At 47.8% G+C, this 26,792-nt stretch overlaps 1 protein-coding gene across 3 annotated transcripts in view; it reads right to left on the bottom strand.

The window, feature by feature from the left end:
- Window positions 1-25,247, bottom strand: part of FBLN5 (fibulin 5) — a 75,162-nt gene extending 49,915 nt beyond the window's left edge. The window contains exons 1-5 of one of the 3 annotated variants that reach the window (XM_017657186.3): window positions 25,100-25,247; window positions 24,736-24,937; window positions 21,390-21,444; window positions 19,532-19,583; window positions 16,148-16,402 (exon numbers count right to left, since the gene is read on the bottom strand). In XM_017657186.3, the coding sequence (XP_017512675.1) occupies window positions 16,148-16,402; window positions 19,532-19,583; window positions 21,390-21,444; window positions 24,736-24,752 (379 nt within the window). In that variant the 5' untranslated portion in view covers window positions 24,753-24,937; window positions 25,100-25,247. Of the gene's footprint in view, window positions 1-16,147; window positions 16,403-19,531; window positions 19,584-21,389; window positions 21,445-23,374; window positions 23,436-24,216; window positions 24,586-24,735 lie in introns of those variants that run through there. The other 2 variants (XM_017657187.3, XM_036991778.2) reach the window with 2 other exon arrangements.
- Between the last annotated feature and the right edge of the window lie 1,545 nt (window positions 25,248-26,792).

Genomic DNA, 26,792 nt, shown 5'->3' with positions numbered 1-26,792 from the left:
TGTGTTTCATCTGAAAAGGTAAATATTGAGAAACCTGCTCCGTGTTCCTAGAAATCTCGGCAGAACATATCAATCTTAAAGAAGTCCTTCCCAACCTTTTCCATGTCAAGACACACAGAAAATTCTAGAAGTGTGTAAGGCACAATGGAAAGAGAAAAAGCAGTTGGTCCAAGGACTCAGGTATCCCAAGCCCCCGCCAACCATCCCATCCCAAGGGCTGAAAAGACCAAACCTCAGATACCGATCTTACAGGTGCCAGTTGGGAAACTTTACCCAAGGAAAGTAAAACTGGAAAGTAAGGGAACATGTTTCAGAGCAAACCTCAAAAGAGTCTTCTCTGAACAAAATAGGTGACCTGCCTTATCTGACAGTACATACTTCACCCTCTATACACCATTCTGGAACAAAATGCTTTTAAATTATTAGCACTGTTTTCCAAACTCAGCCTGCCAAAACCCAGCTGTTTCTGCACAGTCAGGCTTTCTGGGTGGGTGGCTCTGGATTCGTGGGAAGGACCCCTCTCTCTGCTGAAACTTATTTTGCTCTCGACAGCAGACCCAGACTTTCAGCCAAGAAACAAGGGGACAGAAGGTCACGGGACTAGGGGCAGAGGGGGGAGTATCCATAAATCTAGGCCAAAAAAGAATGCCATTATTCAAGAAATGATTGAAGAGTTTCTTCAAGACCAGCCAGAGGAGTCATTCTCCTTGAACTCTGGGGGTTTAGGAATGCTGAGCACCCAGTTTGCAGATTCTTCCAGCAACTCATTGTGCTCAAACAAGGATAGACGGGTGGAAAGAGGTTCTTTATAAATCCAGGAGCTCGACTTTGTCAATGAGAGCAAAGACTAAGGAAAGTCATGAGCTGTTGCTGTTTTATTAACAGCCGCATCTTCCTGTTTATCCAGCACTTATTACCCAACCTTCTTGGACTGCTGACCCATTAACAAGCCAACAAACATTATCCAACTCAGTCTCCAGGCAAGACAGGAGGGAAGAGATACGGAGATGCCTCGGACATGAGGTTCTAACACACAAGGAGCACAGACACATGTCTAATTAAGTCTAAAGTAGATAATGATACGTACTCCAATAGAGGTACTAGCCAAGGTTTTGGGAATTCAAAGTGGGATGAGAAGGGAATCCCAGTGGGTTTGGGATGGTGTGGTAAAGCTCTAAGGAGGCCTCCCAGAAGAAATCATGTTCGGGCGAAGAAAAATGAATGGCATCATGGACTCTGATCTCAGAAGGGTGCCCAGGGGAGGAACAGGGCTGTGTCCTGTGTTATGGGCTGAACTGTGTCCCCTCAAAAATTCATATGCTAAAGTCAAATTGTGTCCCTCAAAATTCATGTGTTCAAGTCCTAACCCCTAGTTCCCCAGAATGTGACTATCTTTGGAGACTGGATTGGCACAAAGGTAATTAAGTTATGAAGAGGTTATCAGGGTGGGGCTTAATGCAGCATGACTAGTATCCCCATAAGAAGGGGAAATTTGGACACAGAGATACACACAGTGGGAAGATGATGTGAAGACAGCCTTCCACAAGGCAAGGAGAGAAGCCTCGAACAGCCCCTCCCTTGCAGCCCTCTGAAGGATCTGACGCTGCCCACACCTTGATTTCAGACTTCCAGCCTCCAGAACTGTGAGAAAACAAAAGTGTGTTGTTTGAGCCACGGGGTCTCTGGTCCATGTTATGGCAGCCAAGGATGCCCATACCCCCTGGACCTGAGCAGCTCCCACACTGGAGAGTGCCACCCAGCCTTCCCTGAGGGAAGCGGACAGCCTCACCCTTCTCCCTCCCCTGTCTGGTCACAGGGTTCTTGTTGATGAGACCCTATACTGTGTGTGCGGCTCACTGCACTTGATTCTAGGACCCCACATGCTCTTTTTCATGGTCAGTAGGCTGCTCTGGAATGCAGAGTTGGCAAGCCTCCCCTCCTCCAGAGAAGGCAAAGGCAGGTTGCACTATCTCCGGTTGTCTTAGTCGCTTTCTGTTTTATTAACCCTTTTGTGGCTTGTCTGCCTGCCAAAGTATCAGGGTCGCCTGCCTGCTTTCTGTTTTTGTTGTCAACTTCAGGACATAATGCCGGCAGCCACATTTATTCCATTTACGACTCTTAAGGGAGACTGAACGTGGTTGGAACAGAGAGATGAAGCTTGGCATGTCCATGCAGCTGGGTTGGCGGCAAATCCTTATGGAAACAGACTCTAGTCGAAGTTGCTGAGGCCTATGCCATGAGCCCGTTTTAAAAAGATAGTTCTGTTTGATGCCCTGACTCATCTTATCCTGACAAACACTAGCCTGACCAAACAGGTTAGAATATAAAAGTTAATATAGGCAACAGAATCAGAGATCCCAAAATCACCAATGTGAGACCCCATGCGGGTCACTTGTTACCCCAGTACTACTCAGTGAGTGAGCATCTCAACTAACCTTGAAGATCACCCTCCCCTTAGAGAGGGTGAGGCTCACCAAGAAGAGGAGACCTGCCCGAAGCCACTCAGCTTCCAAACCCAGGCTCTTTCCATGGCACAACTCTGGTTCTTGGACTCGGAATCCAGAACCTTTGGGCTTCATCCCAGCTCTGCAAATCACATCTTATCCCTTGTCGCCAGATTTCCTAACTCAGCTATAAAAGTCCCTTCTCTGTGTAGACCTCCTTGACTCCCTTGGGCAGAATTATTGTTCCCACAACACTTAGGGAAGGGCAGCCAGGTGGTGGTCTGCACCACCCACCCCCCAGCACATACACACACACTCCATTTCTGGACCAGCTCGCCCAAGCCCACCATCGTTACTTTCCCCAGCTTCAGGGGATCTATAATCCCTCGGATCTCATCTGCAACTCCTCTTTGCCAGGGAAGATCAAATTTTACAGTGAAAACTCAACTCCAGTCTGGCAAAATCTCTGCTTGGTTCTTTTGAAATCGAGGGGTAAAAAGAGGCCTCAGACACTTGAAGGTTCTGAAAGTACCACTTTGGGAATTATGAGAAGTGGTCTGTGCAAGTCAGTCATAAAATTTAATTCACTTACTCAGAAAGTTCCCAAGAGGTTTACAGCTGTGGTGTCTGGGCTGGGATGCAGTTTGTTAGAACATGGTGCTGATAAACCCAAGATCAAGGCTTCTTTCCTCTGTGCCAGTAGGCTCCTCGCAAAGGAAAACCCTGAGCCGCAGTCACAGTCTGCACCCCCCACCCTCCCAATGGCAGCCAGCTCTCCTGTAACTTGTCCCAGGGGAGAAGGGGGAGGGCGTGCAGGCAATTCCCCATCTGCTGAGAGGTGAGGTGAGTGTCAAGGTTTAAGCACAGTACGGAGGTGGGGCAGACGCAGGGTCCACACTTGGACGGATGTCCTGTGGTTTAGCTGAATTTCTGACATCCCTCCTTGAACCCAGACAGTCCAATTCATTCACAAGGAATTTATGAAAATCATTCATTCAATCTATACACAAAATTAATATTGACCCTTGAGAAAGTTCCCAGTGTGGAAAAGTCAAAGAAAAGGTAACTTAAGGTGAGGAGAGATCAGACCAAATAACTCCCAGGGTTTCTGTCAATGTTTGGCCTTCCATTCTTAGGTGAGGGACGATTACAATGTAAGGGGTCCTGGCTGTGTGTCCAGTCAATACTCATTTAACAAATGCTTATCAATACCAGTGATGGGCCAGGCAGTAGGGATACCTTGGAAACAAGAAAAGAGGTGGGACAGACAATAAACAAGTAAATACGGACAAGACATAGAAACAACCTAAATGTCCATCACAGATAAATGGGTGAAGAAGAGGTGGTATATATATATGTATGTATACAATGGAATATTACTCAGCCATGAAAAAGGAAATCTTCCCTATGTCAACATAGATGGAATTTGAGGGCATTATACTAAATGAAGTAAGTCAGGGAGAGAAAAACAAGTACTATATGATCTCACTTATATGTGGCATCAAAAACATAATAGTAATAACAAGCTCATAGATACAGAAAACAGACTGGACTAGTAAATTGGTTCCTAGTTGCCAGAGGGGTGGAGGGTTGATGAAACAGATGAAGGGAGTGAAAAGGTTCAAAATTCCAGTCACAAAACAAATAGGTCATGGAGATGTAATATACAACATGGTGTCTGCAGTGAATAACACTGTATTACATGTTCGAAAGTTGCAAAGAGAGTAGATCTTGAAAGTTCTCATCACAAGGTAAAGGAATTTGTAACTATGCGAGGTGATGGGTGTTAACTGCATTTAGCATGGTGATACAATCAATATATACAAATATCAAATTATTATGTACACCTGCAATGAATACAATGTTATATGTCAATTATACCTCAATAAAAATTAATCAATTAATTAAAAGATAGGTGTCAGTCACAGGTTCTCAAAGTAGGGTTTCCAGCCCAGAATCATGAGCATTACTTGAAAGCTCAGGCCCCACCGCAAACCTACTGAATTGTGGGGTGGGACCCAGCAATCTGTGTTGGAAGTCTTCCAAACAGTTTTGTGCATGCTCAAATTTGTGATGGGTAACAATGGTGAGGGCTGTGATGGAGAGTGCCTGCGCGGTTACTCTGGGTGGGCAGTCAGGACATCACAGGTGGTCCCTCTTTAAGAAGGTGACATCTAAACTGAGCAGAAGGCTGAAAGAGGAGAATGAGCCAGCAATGTGATGAGCTGGAAGAAAGGTCCAAACCAAGTCAACAGCAAGTACAAAGGCCCTGAGGTAGGGAGGAGCCCATTATGTTTGAGGAAGAGAAAGGAGGCCAGTGCAACTTGAAACAGCAAAGAGTATGTGGGCATCTGATGGGCAGAGTGGGGTCTGAAAGTCAGCAAGCCAACACTCAGTGGTCCCTCTCACGTGGAACTGCAGGATGTTGAGACAGGCATGAAGCCCTTTGAAATATTCTCTAAAATGGGGAAAACAATGTTGAGCCTGCCTACAGGCCACTGGAGAATTCAGTGAGCTAGTGGATGAGAAAGCATTTGTGAAAGTGAGAGGCAGTGTTCAAGTGGGAATTACTAATTTAAGGGAGTCGATTAAGGGTTTGTAAGCACAGGATCCAGCATCTCACAGTGAGATGCCAACAGACCACAGGCCAGTGCCACCTGGTCCCTCGCCAGCATCTGCTCTCTGGAGCTAAGTAAGAGTGAGATGATCCCTTCAAAAGGGTCTGTTTAGGAGGCTTGGGGTGGGGGATCTCCCAGAAAGGCCTGATTGTGGAACAGTTGTGTTTCTTCCCTACTGACAGTCTAAGGATTCTTGACTTCATAAGGAGCTTGTGTTCCACTCCAGCTGCTTGCAACTCTCCCCAGGTGTTAGTAAAGGCATTGCCGAGCTTCTCACAGGCTGTGTGCCGTCATCACAGTCAGAAGCGATTTCATCACCACCCCTAATGCCCCTTTCCTGGAGGGCCTGGTAAAGGGGCTCATCTCTGCCTCAAGCAAAGGAAGGATCTAACCAGAATAAGGATCTCCGAGAATCCGAAGATGATACCATTATGAGATGGCCCAGGAATTAGCCCCCAGGACTTAGACTCAGTATAAAATCACTGTTCCAAGTGAAGAGATACTATATTCAGACTCTACCTGCCTCCAGAAGCCACCCTTCACCTAGTTGTCATGAGCATTTTCACGTCCTGAGTGGTCAGGGCTCCAGAGAGCCTTAGAGATTATGGTCCAGGTCCTCTCATATAGATGGGAAATGGGGCCCAGAAAGAGAAGGGACTTGGGCCACAACATCCACTGAGCTCGCTGCTGGGCAAAGATTAGACCAAGACCCCAGTCCACTGGGCCTCTAAACCAGGAGGCTTCCTCAAACAGATGTCAACATACCATCCCCTGCCCAAACGCCAGTGTTCACAGAATGAAGCCCGAGCCACCGGCATGGCTTGGAAGGCCCGCACAGTCTAGCTCCTGCCGACTTTCTTGGCCTCATCTCTCACTCCATGCCTGTCCCACCCCCACACCACGTCCATGCCGCAGCCACACACTAGGCATCGCGAATGAGCAGGTGACTGGTGGGCTGTGACCAAGGCTGCCCCCACCGCTATTCCTCAATGTGCCCCAAAACATTGCCTACCCTGTTTCATCAACCCAGAATGCCTTTTCTCATTCCTGTTTAGTCCTCCAAAGACTCTCTTAAAAGCCATCATATCCATTCCCAGGCCAGAATCCCTACCCTCCGCGGGCTCTCCTGCAGCACCTGGTCACCTCTCACCCTCCGCTCAGGTAGAGATCCTGAGGAGTTCTGCGCATCCATCCTCCCCAACCCCCACTCACGTCCGCTCAGCTGCAGGGAGGGCAGGGCCCAAGTCTTACTCATCTTCAGACCACTGCCCCCACCCCCGCCCCCACCTAGCCCTTGGCAGGTCTGACACAGACAACCGCTCCACGAATATCTCCAATATAATGATGTACATGTTGGGGTCCCTACTTCCTGTCATCCCACCCTAACCCCTGGCAAGAGCTTGTGAGCTTCCCGGGGCAGCGCCAATGCCGGGTTTGCCTCTGTGTGCACAGCACAGACTGACACACAGATAAAATGAATTAATAAAGCCACTCGCGATCATAAATTAACCTATTTGGATAACTGAGATATAATCAATTTCTCTCGTTCATTTGAATCCTATACATACAATTCACTGTGTGTAGCATTTCTGCTTGTTCAACAAATACTTAACAGGTGCTTAAAAATACAATGGTGGTCAAGACAGAAAGTTCTTGCTGGGTGGAGAGATGTTAAATAAATAATCACAAATGTCTGTTTATCACAGCTATGGAGAGGGTGCCAGAGGACACAGTAAGGGATGCAGTGGTCACTGCTAAGTTTGCTCTGAGTTCATCACTTCCTCTGTGGCCCTGTCCTATCATGCTTCATTTTGGTCACAGTGGTCCCTGCAGAGATGGGGGACCCTCACCCAGCTTAGATGCAGAAGAGAGATGACCTGTCTTTCTCCCCCATGGGAACGAAGCAGAGTTCAGGTTTTTGGGGTCTTTGCATTGTTTAATATAATCTCCCTCAAATTATTATCCTCTGCTTCCCATGGGAACTGCTGAAGATGCCAATTTCATACTGATTCCGGATGCAAAGTCTGTTCTGTCTGACCTCATTGATTCCTGGGGGATGTGTTAAGACCTGTGAAATGTGAAGCTCATAAATCAACTCTGGCTGGGGTTCTGCACATGTTTTAGTTTGAAAGAGAGTGAGACGGCCCTGAGAGGGCCCTCAAGTCTCACTGCTGCTCCAGCCCCAACCCGCCCACCGTCCCCTGGAGTCAGTGCAGGCTGGCTGCCCGGCGCAGGCCCGGCACTGGCTGTCCCCATCTCCCCTCTGGCCCGGCTCCGAGAAGCTGGAGGGGAATGGAAGGTCAGCCCTTGACATCCAGTCTGATGTCTGTGGCCCTCTGGAGGGAAGGAATCCTGTGAATGTCCTTTCCCTGCCAGCCCCCAAGGAGATGGCCCTGGGACCCTTCCCCAAGCATGCTTCTCTGCCTCCAAGACAAACAGAAGCCTTAGGCGCCGGGGTGTGCTTTGAGTAAGCGATGAGAGCCCTGAGCGGGGAAATGTACGCAGGGCCCCTCTCGCCCGCCTGGGTTCCCAGTGCTCAGCCCCTCCTTCCCATTCATTCATGTGTTGGACAATCACTTACTGAAGCTCACTCTGCCGGATGCAGCGGGTGCTGGTGCAGTGTCTGCCTCCAAGGGGACCTCCCCGCACCAGGGCCCACTGCCCCAACCCCCAAGCCCCACATCCTGATGAGAACCCTTGAGCACCGGCCTGTCACACACCTGGGGGCTGCCAGGAAGCCATGGCCTGGAGTCCGCCTTTCTGTCTGTGTGTCCACGTGTCCAGAGAAGCCAGCAGCCAGAGGAAGAGGAGAACCAATGTACATGTGCTGCTCCTTGGCATTCCCCAGGCTGAGGGGCCCCAGAGAAAGCTCACAGGGGGACCTCTGGGGGAGCAGGCCCAGAGTGGAGAAGGGGAGCCGGTCGGCGCAGGGTCACTGGGAGGCTGTCCCTCGTCTTCTCCCTCCCCTTTGAATCTCTTTCCCGAGCCTCCCCACCTGGGAGAAGCAGCCCACAGGCACCTGCCACGTGTCTAACCCGGGACAGCTGCAGCTGCTCAGGGAGTGCAGGCCTGCCTATCGGACACTCAGCATATCCTTTGCTAAGCCTCAAAACAATCTCACAATAAGCACTGTGGCCTGTCTTGCAGATGGGATATTCAGAGGGGCTGCCACCCAAGCAGGCAACTGTGCAGGAGTGCAGGGATGGGATTCAAACCCCAGTGCGTCCAAATCAAAAGCCCCTGCTCTTCCCAGGGCATCATACCATCTCCCACTGCTCCCTGGCCTAAATACCCACTCCTTCCAGGTCCTTTGAGAAAATAAAGGTCTCCTTTCTTTCCCTAACTATTAGGGGACTATTATAGGGCCTATCAGGTGGTACTTCCATGACCCTGTTGTCAGCAATATTAAATATGATCCTAATGTACTGTTGTAATCCATTTTGTTGCACTGACGCACACACTGTCCATAAAACTCATGCTTGGCATTCATATGGTAATTTTACTTCTTATTTCATTCAATCCATTCCTGACTGTACAAAGAACTCCTAAATCACTCTTTTTCTGGCATCACACAGGGTACGAGCAGGAGCCACAGAGGCCCTGCCAACATCACCCACGCAAGCAGGTAAGAATCACGGAGGACATCAACAGAAGCTGCCAAGTACGTACAGAATCCATGCAAGCGATTCTGTACTAGAGTTTGCCAGCAGTGCACTCACTCCACTTCCATCAGAAGGATGTTTCAAAAGAAATCTACAACTAGCCTTGATGACAAAAGAGAACAATTGCCCACCTCTATTTCGACACATTTGGAAGCATCGTGCTTCTTTGAAAAGCACCATAACATGCATCTCCCACTAATTTAAAGCATATGGCTAAGCGACCCACTAAATGGTCTGCTCAGTCCTGGCCCCGGCAGGTAACTTTGACCTCCTGCCCTCCAGCAGGTACGCTCTGGAGACCCGGGCATGCACCCAGCTTGCCCAGAACCATCAAAAGCAGAGCCGAATCATCCAGCTGTTGAAAGTCTACATTTCTTCCATTCTCTTGCAACACCACTTGCTTCTCATACACAACTGGCTAATTCCGGAATGGAACATAATTGAAAGAAACAGGACCAGACCAAGAAACATAAGGTGAAGCCAAGAAAAATTTGTAGGTCACTGAGAAAATTGCCATGCAAGGCACTGGGGGGAGTGCCGACTGCACAAAGGCACCAAGAGCTGGGTGTGTCCCGCTGTGGGTTCCTGCCCGGCACACAGGCCAGTCAGTGCACTGGACCTCATCACAGGCCAGAGCCAACTCCCAAAGCTGGCTCCAGCTGTAGGCGGGAGGGGCTTCCTCGCCAGTGGAAGAAGATGTCACTCAGCATGTGGGCTGGTTGAAACACACAAGTGGAGGACAGACCCGTCACTGAGCAATCCGGATGAGAGCATGTTAACAGAAAATCCAGACTGTCTTCGAAAGGACTCGGAAGATTTAGAATAGTAGAACGTGGCTGAGTTGGAGGAGACCTGAGATATCATACCATCCAGGGAATTTAAGCCTTTTGTGTGCATGCCATGAAACGGTTTTGCAGACAAAAGAAGCCCATGAACCCCTTCTCAGAATAATGCTTTTATTTGCATTATTTGAAATTAAATTCATAGGCTTGCAAAAGAAACCAATTATATTGAAAGGCAGTTATCAAAATACTTTTCAAGCAAATATATGATACAGTACCATATATGCCTCCTTATCAGTGCACTAAATAGCAAGATTGGTGGGGGCAGGTCTAATATCTTCTACAAGTTTGAAGTAGTGATAAATGAGAATGATATTTCAAAATAGGTCAAATACTACAAAACACTTCAGAATATCTGCTACAGCTGCAATGTGGCATATAAATATCTGCGTTTCTCTTCTTAATACTGTCACAGGTACTGCTAAGAGTTCTGCGGTTTATTGCCTTACATAATGGAAGATAATGCTAAGCTTCATTAGAAGTTAGTGGGAAGAAAACCTTGAAAATGGATCCCCTGGACCCCAGATGAAGACCCCTAATACCCTACCAACCCTTCTTCTTACAAGGACTTTCTTATGTCACATGGCTAGTAAAGAGCAAATCTGTTTAGTTCTCACTGATGTCCTATCTGGTCCCTTTCCCATGTTGTCCACACAGCACACTGCCTCAACTGAGGTTTAAGAAACATTATTTTTGGTTTTTGTTTTTAAACAAAAATAACACATCTTCTAACAAATTCCAACAATCTGGGAATTTCTTTAATGCACTCCTATCTAAGAATAGACAGATGGACTAGTGCCTTGCAAATCAAAGTATGGGACATCACCCGGGAGCTTGTGAGAAATTCATAAACTCAGACCTGTTGAATCAGAATCCGCATTTCCCCAGGTGACTTGGGGGCACACGGTTTGGGAAGAGCCACCCTGGACAACGGACAACTTCCTGGAGTCCCCTCTCTGCTGAGGTCTCCTGGGAGATCTCTAGTACCAAAAAGTGGCAAGAATCCAACCCTCAACGCTCTAAAAGGCATGTGGTGTTGAATCTAATTCCCAGGGGAAAGATAAATGATAACAGAATAACCAGAAGGACCAGGGGCTTGGAGAAATTCATAATGGAATGGTGAATTTGACAAACTGCAACAATAATTACAACCACTGTTATTAGCCCTTAGCGGCAGCCAGCCTTCATGCTAGGCAGTTCACATGCATCTCTCCCTGAATTCTCCCTGAATTCATGGAATTCATCGAAATGTCCTAATGGAAGTTGGTGCCATCACCCCTATTTACGAGGAAAGACTGAGGTTTGGAGAGGCTAACCTGCTTGTTCACCATCCCAGCCAATGGCTGGGAAAGACCTGAAGCAACATGGGACAACCTCACTGTGGGGCTGCAGGTGGACAAGCTTGCTAAGGCCCAGCTCACAAGAATGTCTGAGCGAACCCAAGTGTGGAGACCCTGCCTCAGTGCTGGGTCCCATTTCCTCCTGGGCCTGCCTAGTCCCAGTGCCTTCAGCAGCTAAAAAGCCAAGTGGCCTCAGCTTCTGCATTTCCTTCTGTCTCATCTTGAGGATGAGAGGGGTAACCTCAAGTTACAGTCCAGGCCTGTATAAAACAGCAAAAAGAAAGCCTGCCAGAGCCTGCCTCATTGGTGGCTAAGAGAGGTTCCTACAAGCTCTTGTCCTTGTCTTATCCACTAGGAACAAAGGCCACACTGGAAGACTTCCCTTTGTTTTGTTTCATAATTTAAATGAACCCAGGCTTTGCTGGCACCTCGAAGCAGAATCTGACTGAAGCCTCATAAGTGGCTGAACTGGACCAGGCCCTGCAAGGTCTACTAGGTGGGTGTGTACCAAGCCCGGGCTGAGGTCATTCTAAAGATTTTAAAGAATTAGGCTTTCAATACCTTTTCAGGCTCTGTGAGTCCTTCTATGAGTTATTATCTCAAGACCCAAGAATCTTTTCCAATGAATATTTACCACGTGACACTCTGCAGACACTGGACAAGGTATTTTCACATTACCTTTGAGGTATGCATTGTTATACCCATTTCACAGGTGAGGAAGCTGACCCCAGTTCTCAAAGCTACGGAGTGGCCAAACCCAGGTGAGAATCAAGGCCCATCTGACTTCCTAGCTCTGGCCCTCTCTACTCCAGCACACACAGCCTTCCCTTCTCTGCCTTCTCTTCATACATCTCAGGGGTCTATCAGAGGCCAGCTGGTATTTCAGCAGCTTGTTTATGTCTAATCTCCCTGCCTTGACAGTAAGCTTTGGAGAGAGAGCTCTGTGGCTGTGCCCAGACTCCCTGCCTCCCTCGATGCCTAGGCCAGAGCCTGGCACCCATGAGGTGCTCTGTAAACATTGAATAAACACTGGCTGGCTTTCAAGAAAAATAACTGGAGAGAAAGCCTCCAGCCAACACCATCCATCTTCCAAAGGCATCTATACATGTTCCTCTCTGCCTGCTCAGGCACTTTGATCAATGAGAAAACCCCAGGCTGGGAGGAAGAATAAAGACATGGCTTGTAATTTCACAAATGACCAGAACAATTCCTGCAGTATAGCACAGCTCTAGAAAAAGGTTGCTTTCTCAGCCACAAAACACTTCGTGAGCATTAGTTATTGGTGGAGGACCTAAATTTGCCGTTGAGGCAAGTTGACTAGCAAAGCAAGAACTAAGAATATCTGCCCAGAGAGGTAAGAAGTGGAGCCTGGAAGGGGACAAACACCCATAAACAAGTGGCATCCACACTCAGCGACCCTGGCCAAAGATCCTGTTGTCAGAGGTGCCTGCTGTGATAGGAAGGGTCCTGAATGGGGGTTCAAATCCCAGGTGCCCTAGTCTTTCAGCTCAGCTTACCTCTCTTCCTCGGCCTTCAGCACCACCCCTGCTAACCCCACACCGCCCTGCTCGGGAGGTGTCTCTGGGCCAGCTCAGAACCCTTTGAATGTGTCTGATTTTGCCTTTTGCCTGGGTCTTGGTTGTATCCTAAGTAGGTAAGACGTCCCTGCCGCAGACCTTTCCTCCTCGCTGGTCACCCATGTCCTTCTGTCTCTCCATCCCCTGAGAAGCTGGCCTCCAAGCCTCCCAAGGGGCCAGGATCCAGAAGACACATCCTAACCAGCCATGAGCTCCACCATCCTCGCGGAGGCCGCCCTGGTGCCGCACATTCCCAAGCCAAGGTGCCAGCTGACACGAAACGTCCTTGGCTCATGGTCTGTATTTCTTGGGTCACTGCTCGCGCTCTGTGAAGGTGTCCTGAGTGACCCAGATTTACATTCAGGGGCTTGTGGACTCAAACCCTGAGGCCAAACTTTGTTCCAGAAGGAACGGGGTCTAGTCACCCAAGGTGGAACCCCACGTAGAAGGTAGAGAAGGCAGCTCAGAGGCACAGGGGACCCAGGCGCTGAGCCCGGCCCAGCCCAGCCTGCGGGAACAGGGCTCCGGCTCCTTCCGACACAAGGGGGAAAACGGCTGCCCTGCCTGTGCTTCCGGAGCCCAGGAAAAGGAAGCCACAGTGAAACATCTGCTTGCTTCTTTAAGGCAGACGTTCTTATGGTTCTGGGGAAGAAACGAAGAGGACCAGAGGGCAGGGGCGTTACCTATGAAGCAGTTTGCCAAAAACATTCAATTTTAATTGGATCAAGTCTTAAAATCGAACTATTACCAGTTTACAGAAGAACAGAGGAGATGAAGGAGTATGTTTCCACTGTGTGAGGGTAAAGAAGCAAGACTGGGCGTAGGCTGGCAATCGCTGAAGCTGAGCAGCAAGTAGGTAAGTGCTCATCACCTCCTTTTGTCTTAGTTTTTGCCTTAGTTCAAAATTTTACAGAAGAAAAATTTTAATTACAAAAAAAGCAAGAGAAAGCCCTAGATTTTAATCATGGCTCCAGCACTGACTCTCTGAGATGCTTTGAACTAACCTTCACCTCGCTGAGCCTGTTTCCTCCTCCAGAGCATGGAAGGGGTCAGACCCTGATTCGCTTCCATTCACTGTGTGACCTCAGACGGGCTCCTAACCTCTCTGTGCCTCAGGTCCTCATCTGTACACCAGGAGTTAAGAGTCCCACCACACAGGGTTGTGGGAGGATTAAGGTGCTAATTCGGGCGCAGGTCCTGGGCACAGCACCAGGTGAGCTGCTGCTGTCCTATCTGGAGGAGGAGGCCCCTCTGGGGGTGCTCTCCGCTCCTGGAACCATCAGTCTCGGCAATGTTTACTGATTCTCCCCGATTACACATGGCTTGTTCTGTAATTCCTGCGCAGGATCAGACCTACATTCGGGGAAACTGACATTCTCCGCCTGCTCACAGGGACGACTCCGGGCTCAGCTACGCGTCCCTCAGTCATTTCCCCCGGGTCTCTCTCCATCCCGGCCGCCCCTGTGCTGCCCCGCTGCCCTTCTGCCTGTTCCCAAGCCCACCTCTCTGCTCTGGTTCTGGAGGGAAGGGTGGCTGGGAGAGACTCCCCTCCCCGTCCCGTCCTTTGCCCCCTCCCCTGGCAACCGCCTCTTACACCGGCCAGAAGGCCCTCCTGTACATCAGGAAACGGTGGGGTGGAGGGAAGGGAAGTCAGAACTCGCGCTGGATGAATGCATAATGCTCAACTTTTTGGAAATGGACGGGCGGGATGCCAGTCCTCGCCAGGGCTCCCAGATTGTATTCTTCTGACAAAAGGGCTATTATGAAGGTTCTGCATCTCCCGTGTGACAGGTTGGGAGCTGTAAAACTGCATGACGTCACAGGGACCAAGAGATGAATCGGTTTCCCAGCCATGTCCTTATTCCCAAGGGCTCTGGGGTCCTGGAAAGTGGGCTGGGGGAGGGAGGCAGACGCTTCAGAGAGCCCTGCGCTGTTCCCAGCTGCCCCAGGAAAGGGGCCTGCCAGACCTCCAAAACGTCAGGTGGAGCCGCCTGCGCCACAGCCCCTCCTCAACTGCATGGTGATCTCACACCCCTTCCTCACTGCAAGTCATGCACGTGACCAGTGGGCTTAGCCAGCCCCTCAGGACATCCTGGAGGGGCAGCACCACCCCCCCAACCTCTCTTTCTCTGCATTTCCTTTTGGAATCATTTCTTTTCCACCAGATAAGAGAGGTCATGGGGTTGAGTGGGGGGAAAATGTGCCTGACTTGTTGGAGTCTATGTTCCTTTTCTATAAAATGAAGTTAAAGATTGTTGAACTTCCCTTCAGATTACAACGGTTCTAACTGCTTGTTATAAGGAAGCGTGTTACTGTCTTCTCGACCAAAGCTGCATCCATGACTTTCCTGGGTCCCACGCTGCTTTGCTTTGCACACTCATCTACTAAAATGACCACCACTCAGCTCCCCCTGCCATCTCTCTCTCTCACACACACTCATTAACGTGAACGTTTAGAGGACAGCACAAAGCAACCAATACAACCCCTCTAAGAGCTGACCCAGCTCAGCACCTCAGAATCCTGAAATGGGACCAACAAAAATCTCACTAAAGAGATTGATGGTCCCCCCAAAGTCTTGGGGTATAGGAAGGAGATATTAGAACTTCAATTCACATTTATTTTTATCACAACCCTTTACAATTTTCTATTTCTTATGTATGCTTTATACTCCTCAAACCATAACAGTATAGCAAGATACATATGTAATTTATAAATATGCATATAGTGGGGGTGTAGGCTCAGGATTATGTAGGTGGGGTGCATGATCAAAAACGTTTGCAGCCATCAACACTGTAGACCATCTTCCAAAGCTGGAGACAGTTACAAAGGTTTTGGACCCATCACAGCCAAAGTGTCCAGGGAGGATACCAGGTACCCTGCGCTGAAGCTACACAGGCCACAGAACGCCAGTGTGCACCTGGGCACCAGTCACACCAACATCCTTCATATCTCAGGCACATGGTGTCTCCTTCCTCCCAGAGGTCTACTCTTGTCATGAGCTCCCTTTGGTCAAAGGAGCATTGGTGCCCACCCAAGGAACCCACTTTCTTTCCAGAACAGGTGGCCTTGGCGCTCGTGGCTTCTTTTGTTTCAGAAGCTTGGTTTCTTTCATTCAATTCAAGGGTGAGGAGTGTTGAAGAGAAAGTCCTGGTCCTTTCTAGATCTTCTCCTCGGGATTCACTTACTAATTTTGACCAGATGTGCTTGTTATTGAGCAGAGAAAATATGAGTTTGGCCTTTAAATAGGTAGATGATAAATAGATAGATAGAGGCAATCAAAAGATAGATGATAGATCGATAGATAGATGGATGGATGGATGGATAGATAGACAGATAGATGATAGATAGATAGATAGATAGATAGATAGATAGATAGATAGATAGATAGATAGACAGATAGACAGATAGATGAAAGTAAAGAAAAAACAAATTGGTTTTTTGGAGAACTGTCAATAAGACAGACAGCAAACTAAACTACTCCCCAGGAGGGAGGGTACCCAGAGACACAGGCTGCTAAAAGCAAAAGAACTATGTAGAAAGCAAGTCTCCATTTCCCTGGCACATCAAATGGCAACTAACACCCCAGCTGGGTGGACCTGCTGGACGAAGATGATCCTTCAGCAGAGCACAATGGAAAGGAAGCCAAGGATGCTGGGCTACTCACCCACACATTGGTTGCTTTCATCCATCTGGTACCCAAAGCGGCATATGAGTGGCCTCGAAATCGTGGGGTAGTTTGGAGCTGACAGCGGTGGGGCAGCTGCTGGGTATGGACCTGAGTAGGGGTTCGAGTAGGGGTTCGAGTAGGGCCCTCGGTACACTGGGTTTGTTCGGGGGATGCACAAATAGCCGCCATTTTGGTTAACACACATCATGTCTCCTCGGCAGGCTTCAGGGATGGTCCGGCATTCATCAATATCTGGAAGGGCCACAGAACAGATGAATGTTAGTGGCTCCCTGGCCACACTGGGTATGGTGCATATTTAAGCAGAGCTCTGCCCAAGAGCACCACAAAACACCCAAAACCCTCTTTACCAGCATCTGCTCCTGAACATTTAAATCAGTCCCCAGCATGTCACTGGTTACTACCCCCAAATGTCAACTGAACTGAATCAAATTGACCAGTGCCATCCCAACATCAGCCATCAGGTGTATCATCATCACAATCTGAGCCGTATCCACACATTTCTGTACTATTACATGCTTAACACTTTTCTTTAAATGAACCCATATTTGAAACCAAAGCAAATGCATTTTTTTTTATTTTACATGACTACAGCAAATTAAAAACACTATCAGTTAGCCTAAACAGAAGGTAACAAAAATAAATATTAACTATTAAAATAAAGACTGTTTGCCTCTGGGTATACCATCTGAAAATACCCCAGGTGTACCCACGTGCCCATTCTATCCTCAGGAGATACTGGGATGGACCTGATGATTGTTCCCACTCCCACCCCAAAGCACAGCTAGACTAAGGACAGTCCCCTGAATCAAGAAAGACCAAGCTTGGCCAAGAGCTAGTTACTTATTAAGAAAACAGGACCTTTCTTGAAAGTCAGCTCATAACATGCCAGCCAACAGGGTGCTGTGCCAGCCAGGCTGGAGCTCTGTCTGTTAGTCTGGAATGGGGAGGGGGAAGGCAGGTTCTCTAGAACATCAGCCTTGCTAGGGTGGGAGGGGAACCTGATCTCAGGCTCCGGCACAAGCAGCCCGCCCGAACCCTCTCACCAGCCTTGGCGTCTGCTCCACGTGGGTCCTGGGGCTTGAGGAGAGACGCCTGAATCCTGACAGCTTACCCCAGCCGTCTCATTTGAGAAACACCAACTCACGGCTTGGGGAACGGAAATGTCGAGGCTCAGAATGCCCATTCTCTAGCTATAAGCTTGAAATCTTCCATAAAACCAGTGGGCCAGAAGACAGCCACTGCCTCTCCCTGTGCCCTCAGCATGTCCTCATCCCCCACCACTTTAAATCAAAGGACAAGCCTAGATTTTCTACAGTAGGGTTTTATTCCTCACCGCTCCTCATATTTTGGAACTATCTATCTCCCCGCTGCTCCTTAGCTATATCAAAACCCTAAATCAAATATAATTAAAAAGCTAAATATATCCCTAAGGTGGGGGCAAGTGGGGCTGCCTTATTCTTCTTGTATACCCTATGCTCCATCCACAACAAGCTCTTCTATACTCCTAACGTCCTTTTTCCACTCCTGCTCTTTCCACCTGGAATGTCATTTCTCAGGATCCTACTTGTCATTCAACACCCAATTCAAGTGAGACCTCCCTGAAGACTTTCTTTATTGACTGCAGACATAAGGCCTCACTGTCTCCCCTACTTTCACAGAGCCCATTGCTATCACCTCAACTTGGCAATGACTTTATTCCACCCGGTACAAAGTTCACTCCATCAAGGTCCACCTCTTCCACTAGATGGCGTGCTCAAAGAGCCCCTAAAGTGTCCTTAGAACCTGTGACTACAGTAGGCTAGCAGCAAAGGGGAATTAAGTAGAAGCTGGAATGAAAGTTGCTAATCAGGTGATCTTGGGATGGCGGGGGGGGAATTATTTGGACGGGGCCCAATGTAATCATATAAATCCTTATGGAAGGAAAAGAAGCAGAAGGTTTGTGAGAGACGTGACAATAGAAAAAGAAGAGATTCAAATCATGGGAGGACTTAACTTGCACCACTGGCTTTGAAGATGGAGGAATAAGCCAAGGAATAAGGGAGGCCTCTAGAACCTGGGAAAGGTCCTCAGCTGACAGCCAGCAAGGAATTTGGGGTCTCAGTCCCACAGCCTGAGTTCTGTGGGAATGTAAACTGGTGCCGCCACTATGGAAAACAGTATAGAAGTTCCTCAAAAATTTTAAAATAGATTACCATATGGTCCAGCAATGTCATTTCTGGATATATAGCCAAAGAAATGAAAATAGGATCTCACAGAGATATCTGCACACCCATGTTCACTGCAGCAGTATTCATAATACCCAGATATGGAAGCAAGCTAAGTGTCCTTTACCCATTTAAATGAGTGGATAAAGAAGATGTTGGATGTGTGTGTGTGTGTGTGTGTGTGTGTGTGTGTGTACATACACACAATGGAATATTATTTGGCCCCAAGAACAAAGGAACTCCTGCCATTTGGAAAAAAACAAACAAACATGGATGGATCTTGGAGGCATTATGCTAAGTGAGACAAATCAGACAGAGGAACACAAATACAGTCTGATCTCACTTAGACGTGAAATCTAAAAAAGCTCAACTCATAAAATAGCAGGTAGGATCGTGGTTGCCTGGGACTTGGGAAAGGAGAGGCTGGTAGAAGGGAATAAACTTCCATTTATAAGGTGTATCAGTCTGGAGATCTATTGCCCAGCACTGTGATTCTAGCTAACAACATCGTATACCTGAAAATTGCTAAGAGAGTAGATGTTAAATGTTCTCGCCACAAGAAAGGAATGGTAATTATGTGATGTCATGGAAGTGTTAGCAAATGCTACAGTAGTAATCACATTACAATGTATCAAATCAACACATTGCACACCTTCAATTTGCATAATGTTACATGCTTTCATAAAAAAAATTTTTTTTACAGAAACTGAGTACTGTCAACAGCATACATAAGCAAGGACCTACATTTTTCCCCTAGAGTCCTCAGAAGGGAACCAAGACCTACTGGCATCTCAATTTTAGCTTGGTAGTGCCCTGTTGGACTGAGTGAAAGACCGGTGAGATAATCAACGTGTCATGTAAGCCACTATATTTGTGGCAACTTGTTACGGCAGCCATAGGAAACTAACACAGACAAAGAGCTCCATGGGGATGGAGATGAGTTCTACCTCCTCTTTGCCCGTCAGGGCTTCACAGTGCTGGGTACGAAGGGAGTGATCAGTTCAAGGTGTCTCTGGCTTCAGCCATTCTGGGGCACTTTTGCTTCCCGGGTTCATGGAGGTTTGACAATACTGAGCAACAGCTGAGAAAGAGACACCCCTGCAGTCGGGCTGTCCCTGCCCTCCCCCGGCCAGCAAAGGGTCTGTGGGCCTCATACCTAAACACTGTCCTGAGGAGCGGTCCAGATCAAAACCGTTAGTGCATTGCTGCTGCAGGAAAAGAGAGAGAAGAAAGAAGCAAGGTCATTTCACTCATTTTTCTTACTATAAAAGTACTATAACAGCATTACAGAAAGTTTGGGAAATGGAGTAAAGGCTACAAAAAAGCATCCATAATACCAACACGTGTGTTATAATGCTTATTTGCCCTTTTTTTTTTGTATTCTCTTACAACCACTTTACACTTGGCATTGTTTTTTAAGCTACCTGCTCCATTGCTTTCAAAATCCCCCATTGTAGCAGATGGTTACAGGGGCTTTTTCATGCTCTGGTTATTAAGAGCAATAATAATCACATCTGATCTGCCTAGTGAGGCACGTCCCGTGTTCATCCCTTTCTGGAAATAAACATGACTGCTTTTAAGGGCAGTTACTCTCTTTCTATGGGTGCTGTTTAACTTCACCTTCTCAGTGCCCAGTATGAGTTCTTTAGCTCCTATAAAATCCTCTGTCTGATCCTGAGGTCTGTACATAAATTAAAAGCTACACAGTGATGCAGTCAGTTTTCTAAGAGAAGCAAAATTGGGGAAATTCTCCATTTCAACATCAGCAAGACAGCTAGCTGCATAAAGATGCTTCCAGAAATAGATCTTAACAGTCTCCAAGGGTTATAGGCTTTATGTACAACCTGAGTTACAACTTCATGCATTTAGAAAGAGGTCCATGGGGGTTTGACAGTAGGCCTTTCAGGAAGACCCTGGAGCCTGACGTTTTATAGGAATAAGCCCGGGAGGTATGTTGACGGTGGGAGCCCCAGGCCCGGCCTTCCCTACAGCTTCAGCGATTTGGCTTCCCAGAGCTGTAGGTTGGTTTGTGGAGGTGATGGATTTAGCCTGCCTTCCTGGGAGTGGGTTCAGGTATCTTAGGGCCTTAGGGCAAAAGAAATGGAGCAAACAAGGTAGGCATCTGTGCCACAAAGCTCGGAAAGCCAGGACACCTGGGCTCCAGCCCTGGCTCACCAACTAAGAGCCAGTGTGGCTTCAAGTCCACCGGACTGTCAGCTTTGAATTCTCACTCTAGTCCCTCTCACTGCCTAACTTCTCCATGTCTCAGTTTCCTTGCCTATAAAATGGGAATGGTAGTGCTTACTTTTGAGTAGCTGTAAGGACAAATGCATTAATGTGTGCAAAGGTCAGTAAACACCATACTGTAACCACTGCCCTCTCTGTCCCTAAATGCCTCCACTGGTCCCCGGGAGGCTGGACTGGAGGATTCCACGGTCCACTCCTGATGATCTGAGCACATTTCAAAATTCTCAATACAAACAGGAAAAATGTCCCCCTCGCTGCCTGCAGCCCCACAGCCCTGCTCAGACATGGGGCTTCTCTCATTTCTGAGCCAGAGAAACAGGGAGGCTGCTCGGGCTTTCAGGAGGGGTCTGCCCGCGCATCTCAGAGGCTGACACACATGGCTGCATAAAGTCTAGATACTGCAGACCTCTCCCAGACACCCACCCTGAGCCTGACCTCCCCCAAAGAGGTTAAACTTCTCCAAGGGATCTCAGCCCAGAGGTGCAGACACACAGACCCACCTGGGCCACAGGAAGGCTTTGCATGATGCTATTGCCCAGAAGCACTAGAACACATTTGACTTTTTAACGTTTACGATGAATCAGGACATCCCGGGACAAGTCCCAACCTCTCTGAGTCCTCTAGCTTTAACCTCAGAAGAGCTTGCTTTAGGTAAATTGGAAAGCCACTCCCACCTGCACAGTCCTAGGATTCTAGAATGTGTGGCTGAACACCCTCAACCTGATTTTTAACACACCTCTAGATAATTAACAAAATAAAAATCTTACCTGCGCATTCCCAGGACTTGGAAGACAGAGAGCCAGCACGGTGATGGCGAGTATCCTGCAGAGAGCGAGAAGCTGGCGTAAATGCTCAAGACGCTTCCAGGATCTAGGTCTGGGGGTGTACATGGGCCTCGTGCTGCCCGTGGGCATTTCCTAAGGTGACTTCCCTTGGGCTTATACTGGGGCAACAAGGGACACTCTACAGAGGCCAAGGGGGCTGCCAGATACCCCAACCATCACACTCAGCACAGCCTCTTCTTTTGGTTTCATATGTTGGGATAATGCGTCTGATGGCATTTTTAAAATAAAGCGTTTTGCTGCTTCAAAGGAAAAGTCTAAAGCCCACTGCTGTGGCATTATTAACAAGAGATTGACCAACTGCTTTGTCTTTACCTCTCACACAAGGAGATTGTCCTGAGTTTTAAATATATTCTGAGATGATTACAGAGGGAACAGGCCATAGCACCCTTGAAAGAGGAAAGGCTGGAAGAGTGTGACCGTGAAGCCCTGGAGTCCATAGAAGAAAGATGTCACAAGAAAGCCACCAACAGAGAGGGCTTCACATGGGTCCTGATGGGAAGAGGAGCCCAGGGCATGGGCAGCCCCGCGAGGAAGAAACATATATAGGCAAACTTAGGAGAAGATTCCAGAACCCTTGGGTCAGGCTGGCTCTGTCATTCATGGGGCACCAAACCAGTGCAAAGCAGATACCACTTCACAACAAAAGAATGGCTATAATTAAACAAGCAGAAAACGAGTGTTGGTGAGGATGTGGAGAAATCGCAACCCTTGTGCACTGCTGTCAGGAATGGAAAATGATGCAGCTGCTGCAGAAAACAGGACTGCAGTTCCTCAAAAAAATCACCAATGGATTTACTCCACAACCTGAGCATATACCCAAAGGGAGTGAAAGTAGGGACTTGCAGAGATATTTGTGCACCCATGTTAGGAGCAACCTATTCACAATATCCAAAAGGTGGAGCACCCCAAGTGTCCATCAACAGACGACTAGATAAACGAACTGCGATGCACACATAAGAGGGAATATTAGTCAGTTTCAAAAAAGGAAAGAAATCCTGTCACGTGCTACAATATGGATGAATCTTGAGGACACAAGGCTGAGTGAAATAAGCCAGTCATGGAACAGATACGGCATGATTCCACTTATATGAGGAACCTAAAGCAGTTAAACTCATAGAGACAAAAAGCAGAATGTTGGTTGCCAGGCTGGGGCGGAAGGGAGGTGGGCAGCTGTGGTTCAGTGGGTAGAGCTGCAGTTGGGCAAGATGAAGAGTCCTAGAGATGGGCTGTGCAACAATGCAAAACGTACTTAACACCACTGAATTGTACACTTAAAATGGTTTAAGTTCGCTTTTAGAAAATCTATGCAGATGAATAGATTACTATTCAGTTCAATAGCGATTTCCCTCAGCATCTACTTGCAGGCACAGATTCTAGGCAGAAGTGTTACAAAACTATGACCCAATCACTGCCCTACAGACTAGTTGGAGAGCTGCACGAGCCAATAACATCTATGCACACTTTGTAAAGGGCACTGATAGAAATACCCATTGAGTGCCATGAAAGCCAGGCTGGGAAGGGACAGGAAGTTCAGGGAAGGCTTCCTGGAGGGGGTGATTTGAAGGCTTCTTCAGTAGGCCTGGATTCAGTGGCCTGTGACTATGAGCATATGCCTCCTCGTAATTCCTCCCTTCATAAAAAGAATGTTCAATAGATTATAAAGCTCACGCAACCCATGACACAAGGCTTATCTGAATCAACAATCCTGGGACCTTGGAGGGCCCCGGAATGAAGGTGGCATCCAGAGGGAACAGAACCCTGATGTCGTACTTGGGGGGTACGCGCCCACTTCCTTCATCCAGTCTCCTTCCTTCATCCAGAGACTCAGGGCCCTGCGACTCCACACAGCTTCACTTCTCTAAGTGCCTGCGTGAGCCAGGTTCTAGGACACTGGAGACAGTGCTGACCTTATAAAGTGCAGAGCCAAATCCCAGGGCTTTTTGATATTTGCAACAGCCAGATTTGTCTCTGGAAGGAATGAAAGAACAATAACAAATTTATTTTCCAGGCTGTATATTATGAATTTCAATGTTTTCCTGTTTCTTCACATGAAGCTTCCTTTCGGTTGGTTGTAAAACCCTGTCTCGTTTATGTTGGAGACATAACAGGCTGACAGAAAGCAGTGGACTTGACGAGCTAGCGGAAAAGGAGTGCTCACCCCGTTTCTCCCCCTACTCGCCTATTCCCTTTGGCCAGAGGGCAGCCCTGGGACAAGCCTCCTCTGAGGGGACCAGCCTTACACCCAGCCTCCTGGAAGAGCCACAGCTGGGTTCCAGGGGCCAAGGGAGTTCCAGGCTAATGGAGAGGGTTTTCCGGATATGAAATAATATCCAAGCACTGTTGCTCACACAGTGAAAACTCTAGGAAACTCCAAAAACAGACCAACTACAGGAATACTGGGGGAGTCTTTGATACTCATAACTGGTCCCTGGAAATTTCGAAAACAGGTATGTCCACCCATTTTGCATACCAACCTAAACTGTGAGGGAGGCCGAGACACCAAGCAGATGTCGAGGCTGTCAGAGGCGCTGGTCCCCCATCCAAGATGACATTATCACAGCTTACTGTTCAGCACACACACACACACACTCACACACCTCACACACACAATCTGTCTACAGCAACTACCTTTTCAAGAGTCCTCTGGATAAAGACTGTGCAGATCTAATCTAGATAAAGTTTTTCAAAGCCTAAGGATTACTTGACTGGAATTGCAATTTCCTCAAAGAATAGCAAAAGGTTTGCTTACATGTGTTTCTGTCTGCAGTCTCCACTTTTCATTGGCTTGGAACTTCTGGGTCGCATGCCCTTTGTGAATCCCACACAGACATAGAGCAAATCCAGCCTCGGGATGTTCAGCTAGCCCGTTTGCTTGTCCAACAGCCGATGCAACAAATAATTGCTAGGAATTGCTAGTCAACTAGCAATTTCTCTCAATTTTAAAAAATATATAATTCTGTTTAAAAATGGCACACAAATTTGCCCTTTCTGAAAAGGAAAGAGGACTGGAGCTCTGAGGTTTTTGCAGACCTCTCTCAGATGCTGACTTCTGAAAGTATTATAAAATACGCACTCCTGAAAGAAGGCTTCAAGATGGAAATTACAGAGGCGCAGCTTTTTATAATTAACAATATCATTGCATCACTAGCTAATGCCTTTTCCAATATCCTGACACAGCCTGAATCACAGCCATAGCCATTTTCCACCCATCAGGTTTTTAGTAAGATTTCCAGACCCTGGAGGAAACAACCCGGAGCAGGAAACTTACCTTTTTAATCCTGGCATGTCCAAGATGCGTGAGCAGGAGAAGCAAAGGGCAAAAAAGAGCTCACCGTGCAGGCCCCTCGGGGCAGCTCCTGAACTTCTGCCTCCTCCCGGCCCTGGAGCTCGCGATAGTTTTATTCCAGGGGGGATGAGCGAGGCGTGGAGAGGACAGGGGAGAGCCTGGGTCCTCCGAGCCGCCGGAGAGCCTGCAGAAAAAGCACCTGGTTTTGCTTAGCCTTTTTCAGTAATTCAGCATTAAACCAATTGGAGGAGGAATGTTAAAAATGAACACTTCATTTTCTAAGTATGTTAAACAATGCAAATGGGGCCTCAGTCTGGACACAGCTGGTTCAGATTACAGCGCTCACCAACTGGCTAGACTCCTCACAACAATCTTGGGGCGTCTGCCAGGGCCAAGGGCTCAGCGCTGGGAGGAGAGCCCTTCCCGCGGCTGGAGCAGCCGCACTGGGCTCCCGGCATCCCTACCGGAGGCGATTGGCGGGCAAGTGCAGGAGGGTGGGGTGCGGGGCCTGGGAGGGCCTGTTGACCCTTTACTTCCCACCCAGTGAGGACCTCCCGGGCCGGGCGGTGGCGGGGATCGGGAAGCAGCGCCGCGCGGGGCATTGGGGCACCGGGAAAGTTATTCTCCGCCAGAAAAATAACTTGCACTCATGGCAAGCACAGCTAACAGGCACTAGAATCTGTATGATTTATTGGGAAACCAGAACCAATGAAGCAGAGGCTGGGGGTCAGCTACAGGAGACAAGATTTTACAGAAGAAGGGGTGGGAGCGAGAGGAGGTGGCTGGCGCTAGTTCAAGACCTCAGCTTGGGCCAGGCCATCCCTCCCCAGGACCCTCTCCCGCCCCGCCCTCTCCCCAATCTCCCGGGAATGTTCTTGCTTTGAGGAGGGTGTGTCCGTGCATCAAATCAACACGTGGTACACCTTAAGCTTATGCAATGTTATATGTCAATTATATCTCAATAAAGTTGAGGGGAAATGTGAATAAAAAAATCAGTGTCCCTTGGCTCAGAAGTGATTTTAACAAGTGAAAATGTGATTTAAAAAGACAGAAAGACGGGGAAGGCCAAATGGTTGTATCGCTGGTTTCCCTCTATTTCCTTTTTCTTTTCCTTTCTTCTTTTTTTAAGCATTCATCAAATGAAACCTTACCAAAGACTCTCCCGTAAAAGATGAAAGGCCATTGGCAGTAGCCCAAGCCGTCGTTGTCCACCTGCATCTTCCCTTGGGCCACTCAGCACAGCTCCACCTGCGGCTGCAAAGCCTCCGAGGACTCCCCTCGCCTCACCCTAGGTCCGCGCCTCAGGAACCGGTGCCTCCATCGTTCCGGAGAGAGTCTCAGAGAGGTTAGGTGACTTCCCCACCATCACACATCTCTTCATTGGCATCTCACAGCGGAGACTCCAAAGTTTACATATTTAGCCTTCTCATAGGTTATGGCTTTTTGCTGCTGTTTTGGTAAGTAAATGGAATCGTAGTCCAAAAATACATTCGGCCAGAAGCAGAATGTTGATAGTTGTGGAAACTGAGTGTCCATTATACTATTTTATTTACTTTGTAAATGTTGGGAATTTTCCACGATAAAACACATTAAAAAGTATTCTGTTTACAAGGGTGTTTGTTGCTTTCATTGCTTGTAATAGCAAAAGATTATAAACAACCTTACGGTCCATCAATTGGGTGCCAATAGGGTTAAATAAAATGAGACTTCCAAAAATGAACAATTGTGCAAGCAATTGAAGAATCTAGGCTCATTAAAAGTACATGCAGGATGACTCCTTTTACATAGATTTCAAAATGAGGTAGTGGCCAGAGTGAGGGGCACAGGGGCCTTCTGGATGCTGGTACTATTCTCATTATAGATTGGGGTGCTGGTTACACAAATGTGTATACACTTAGGATTCCTAAAGTCTTATGTATATTACACTTTATTTTTAAAAAGACTGAAGTAGCTTCTTAATGCACTGATATTGAAGGATTTCCAATATATATTACCTCAAAATGATAGGATATGGGTATTTCACATAGGCCAACGTTATA

Source organism: Manis javanica, chromosome 8 (assembly GCF_040802235.1).
Source record: "Manis javanica isolate MJ-LG chromosome 8, MJ_LKY, whole genome shotgun sequence".
NCBI classification, from domain to species: Eukaryota; Metazoa; Chordata; class Mammalia; order Pholidota; family Manidae; genus Manis; species Manis javanica.
The sequence above is the reverse complement of the archived record's forward strand: the minus strand, read 5'-3'. Positions and strand labels throughout refer to the sequence as shown.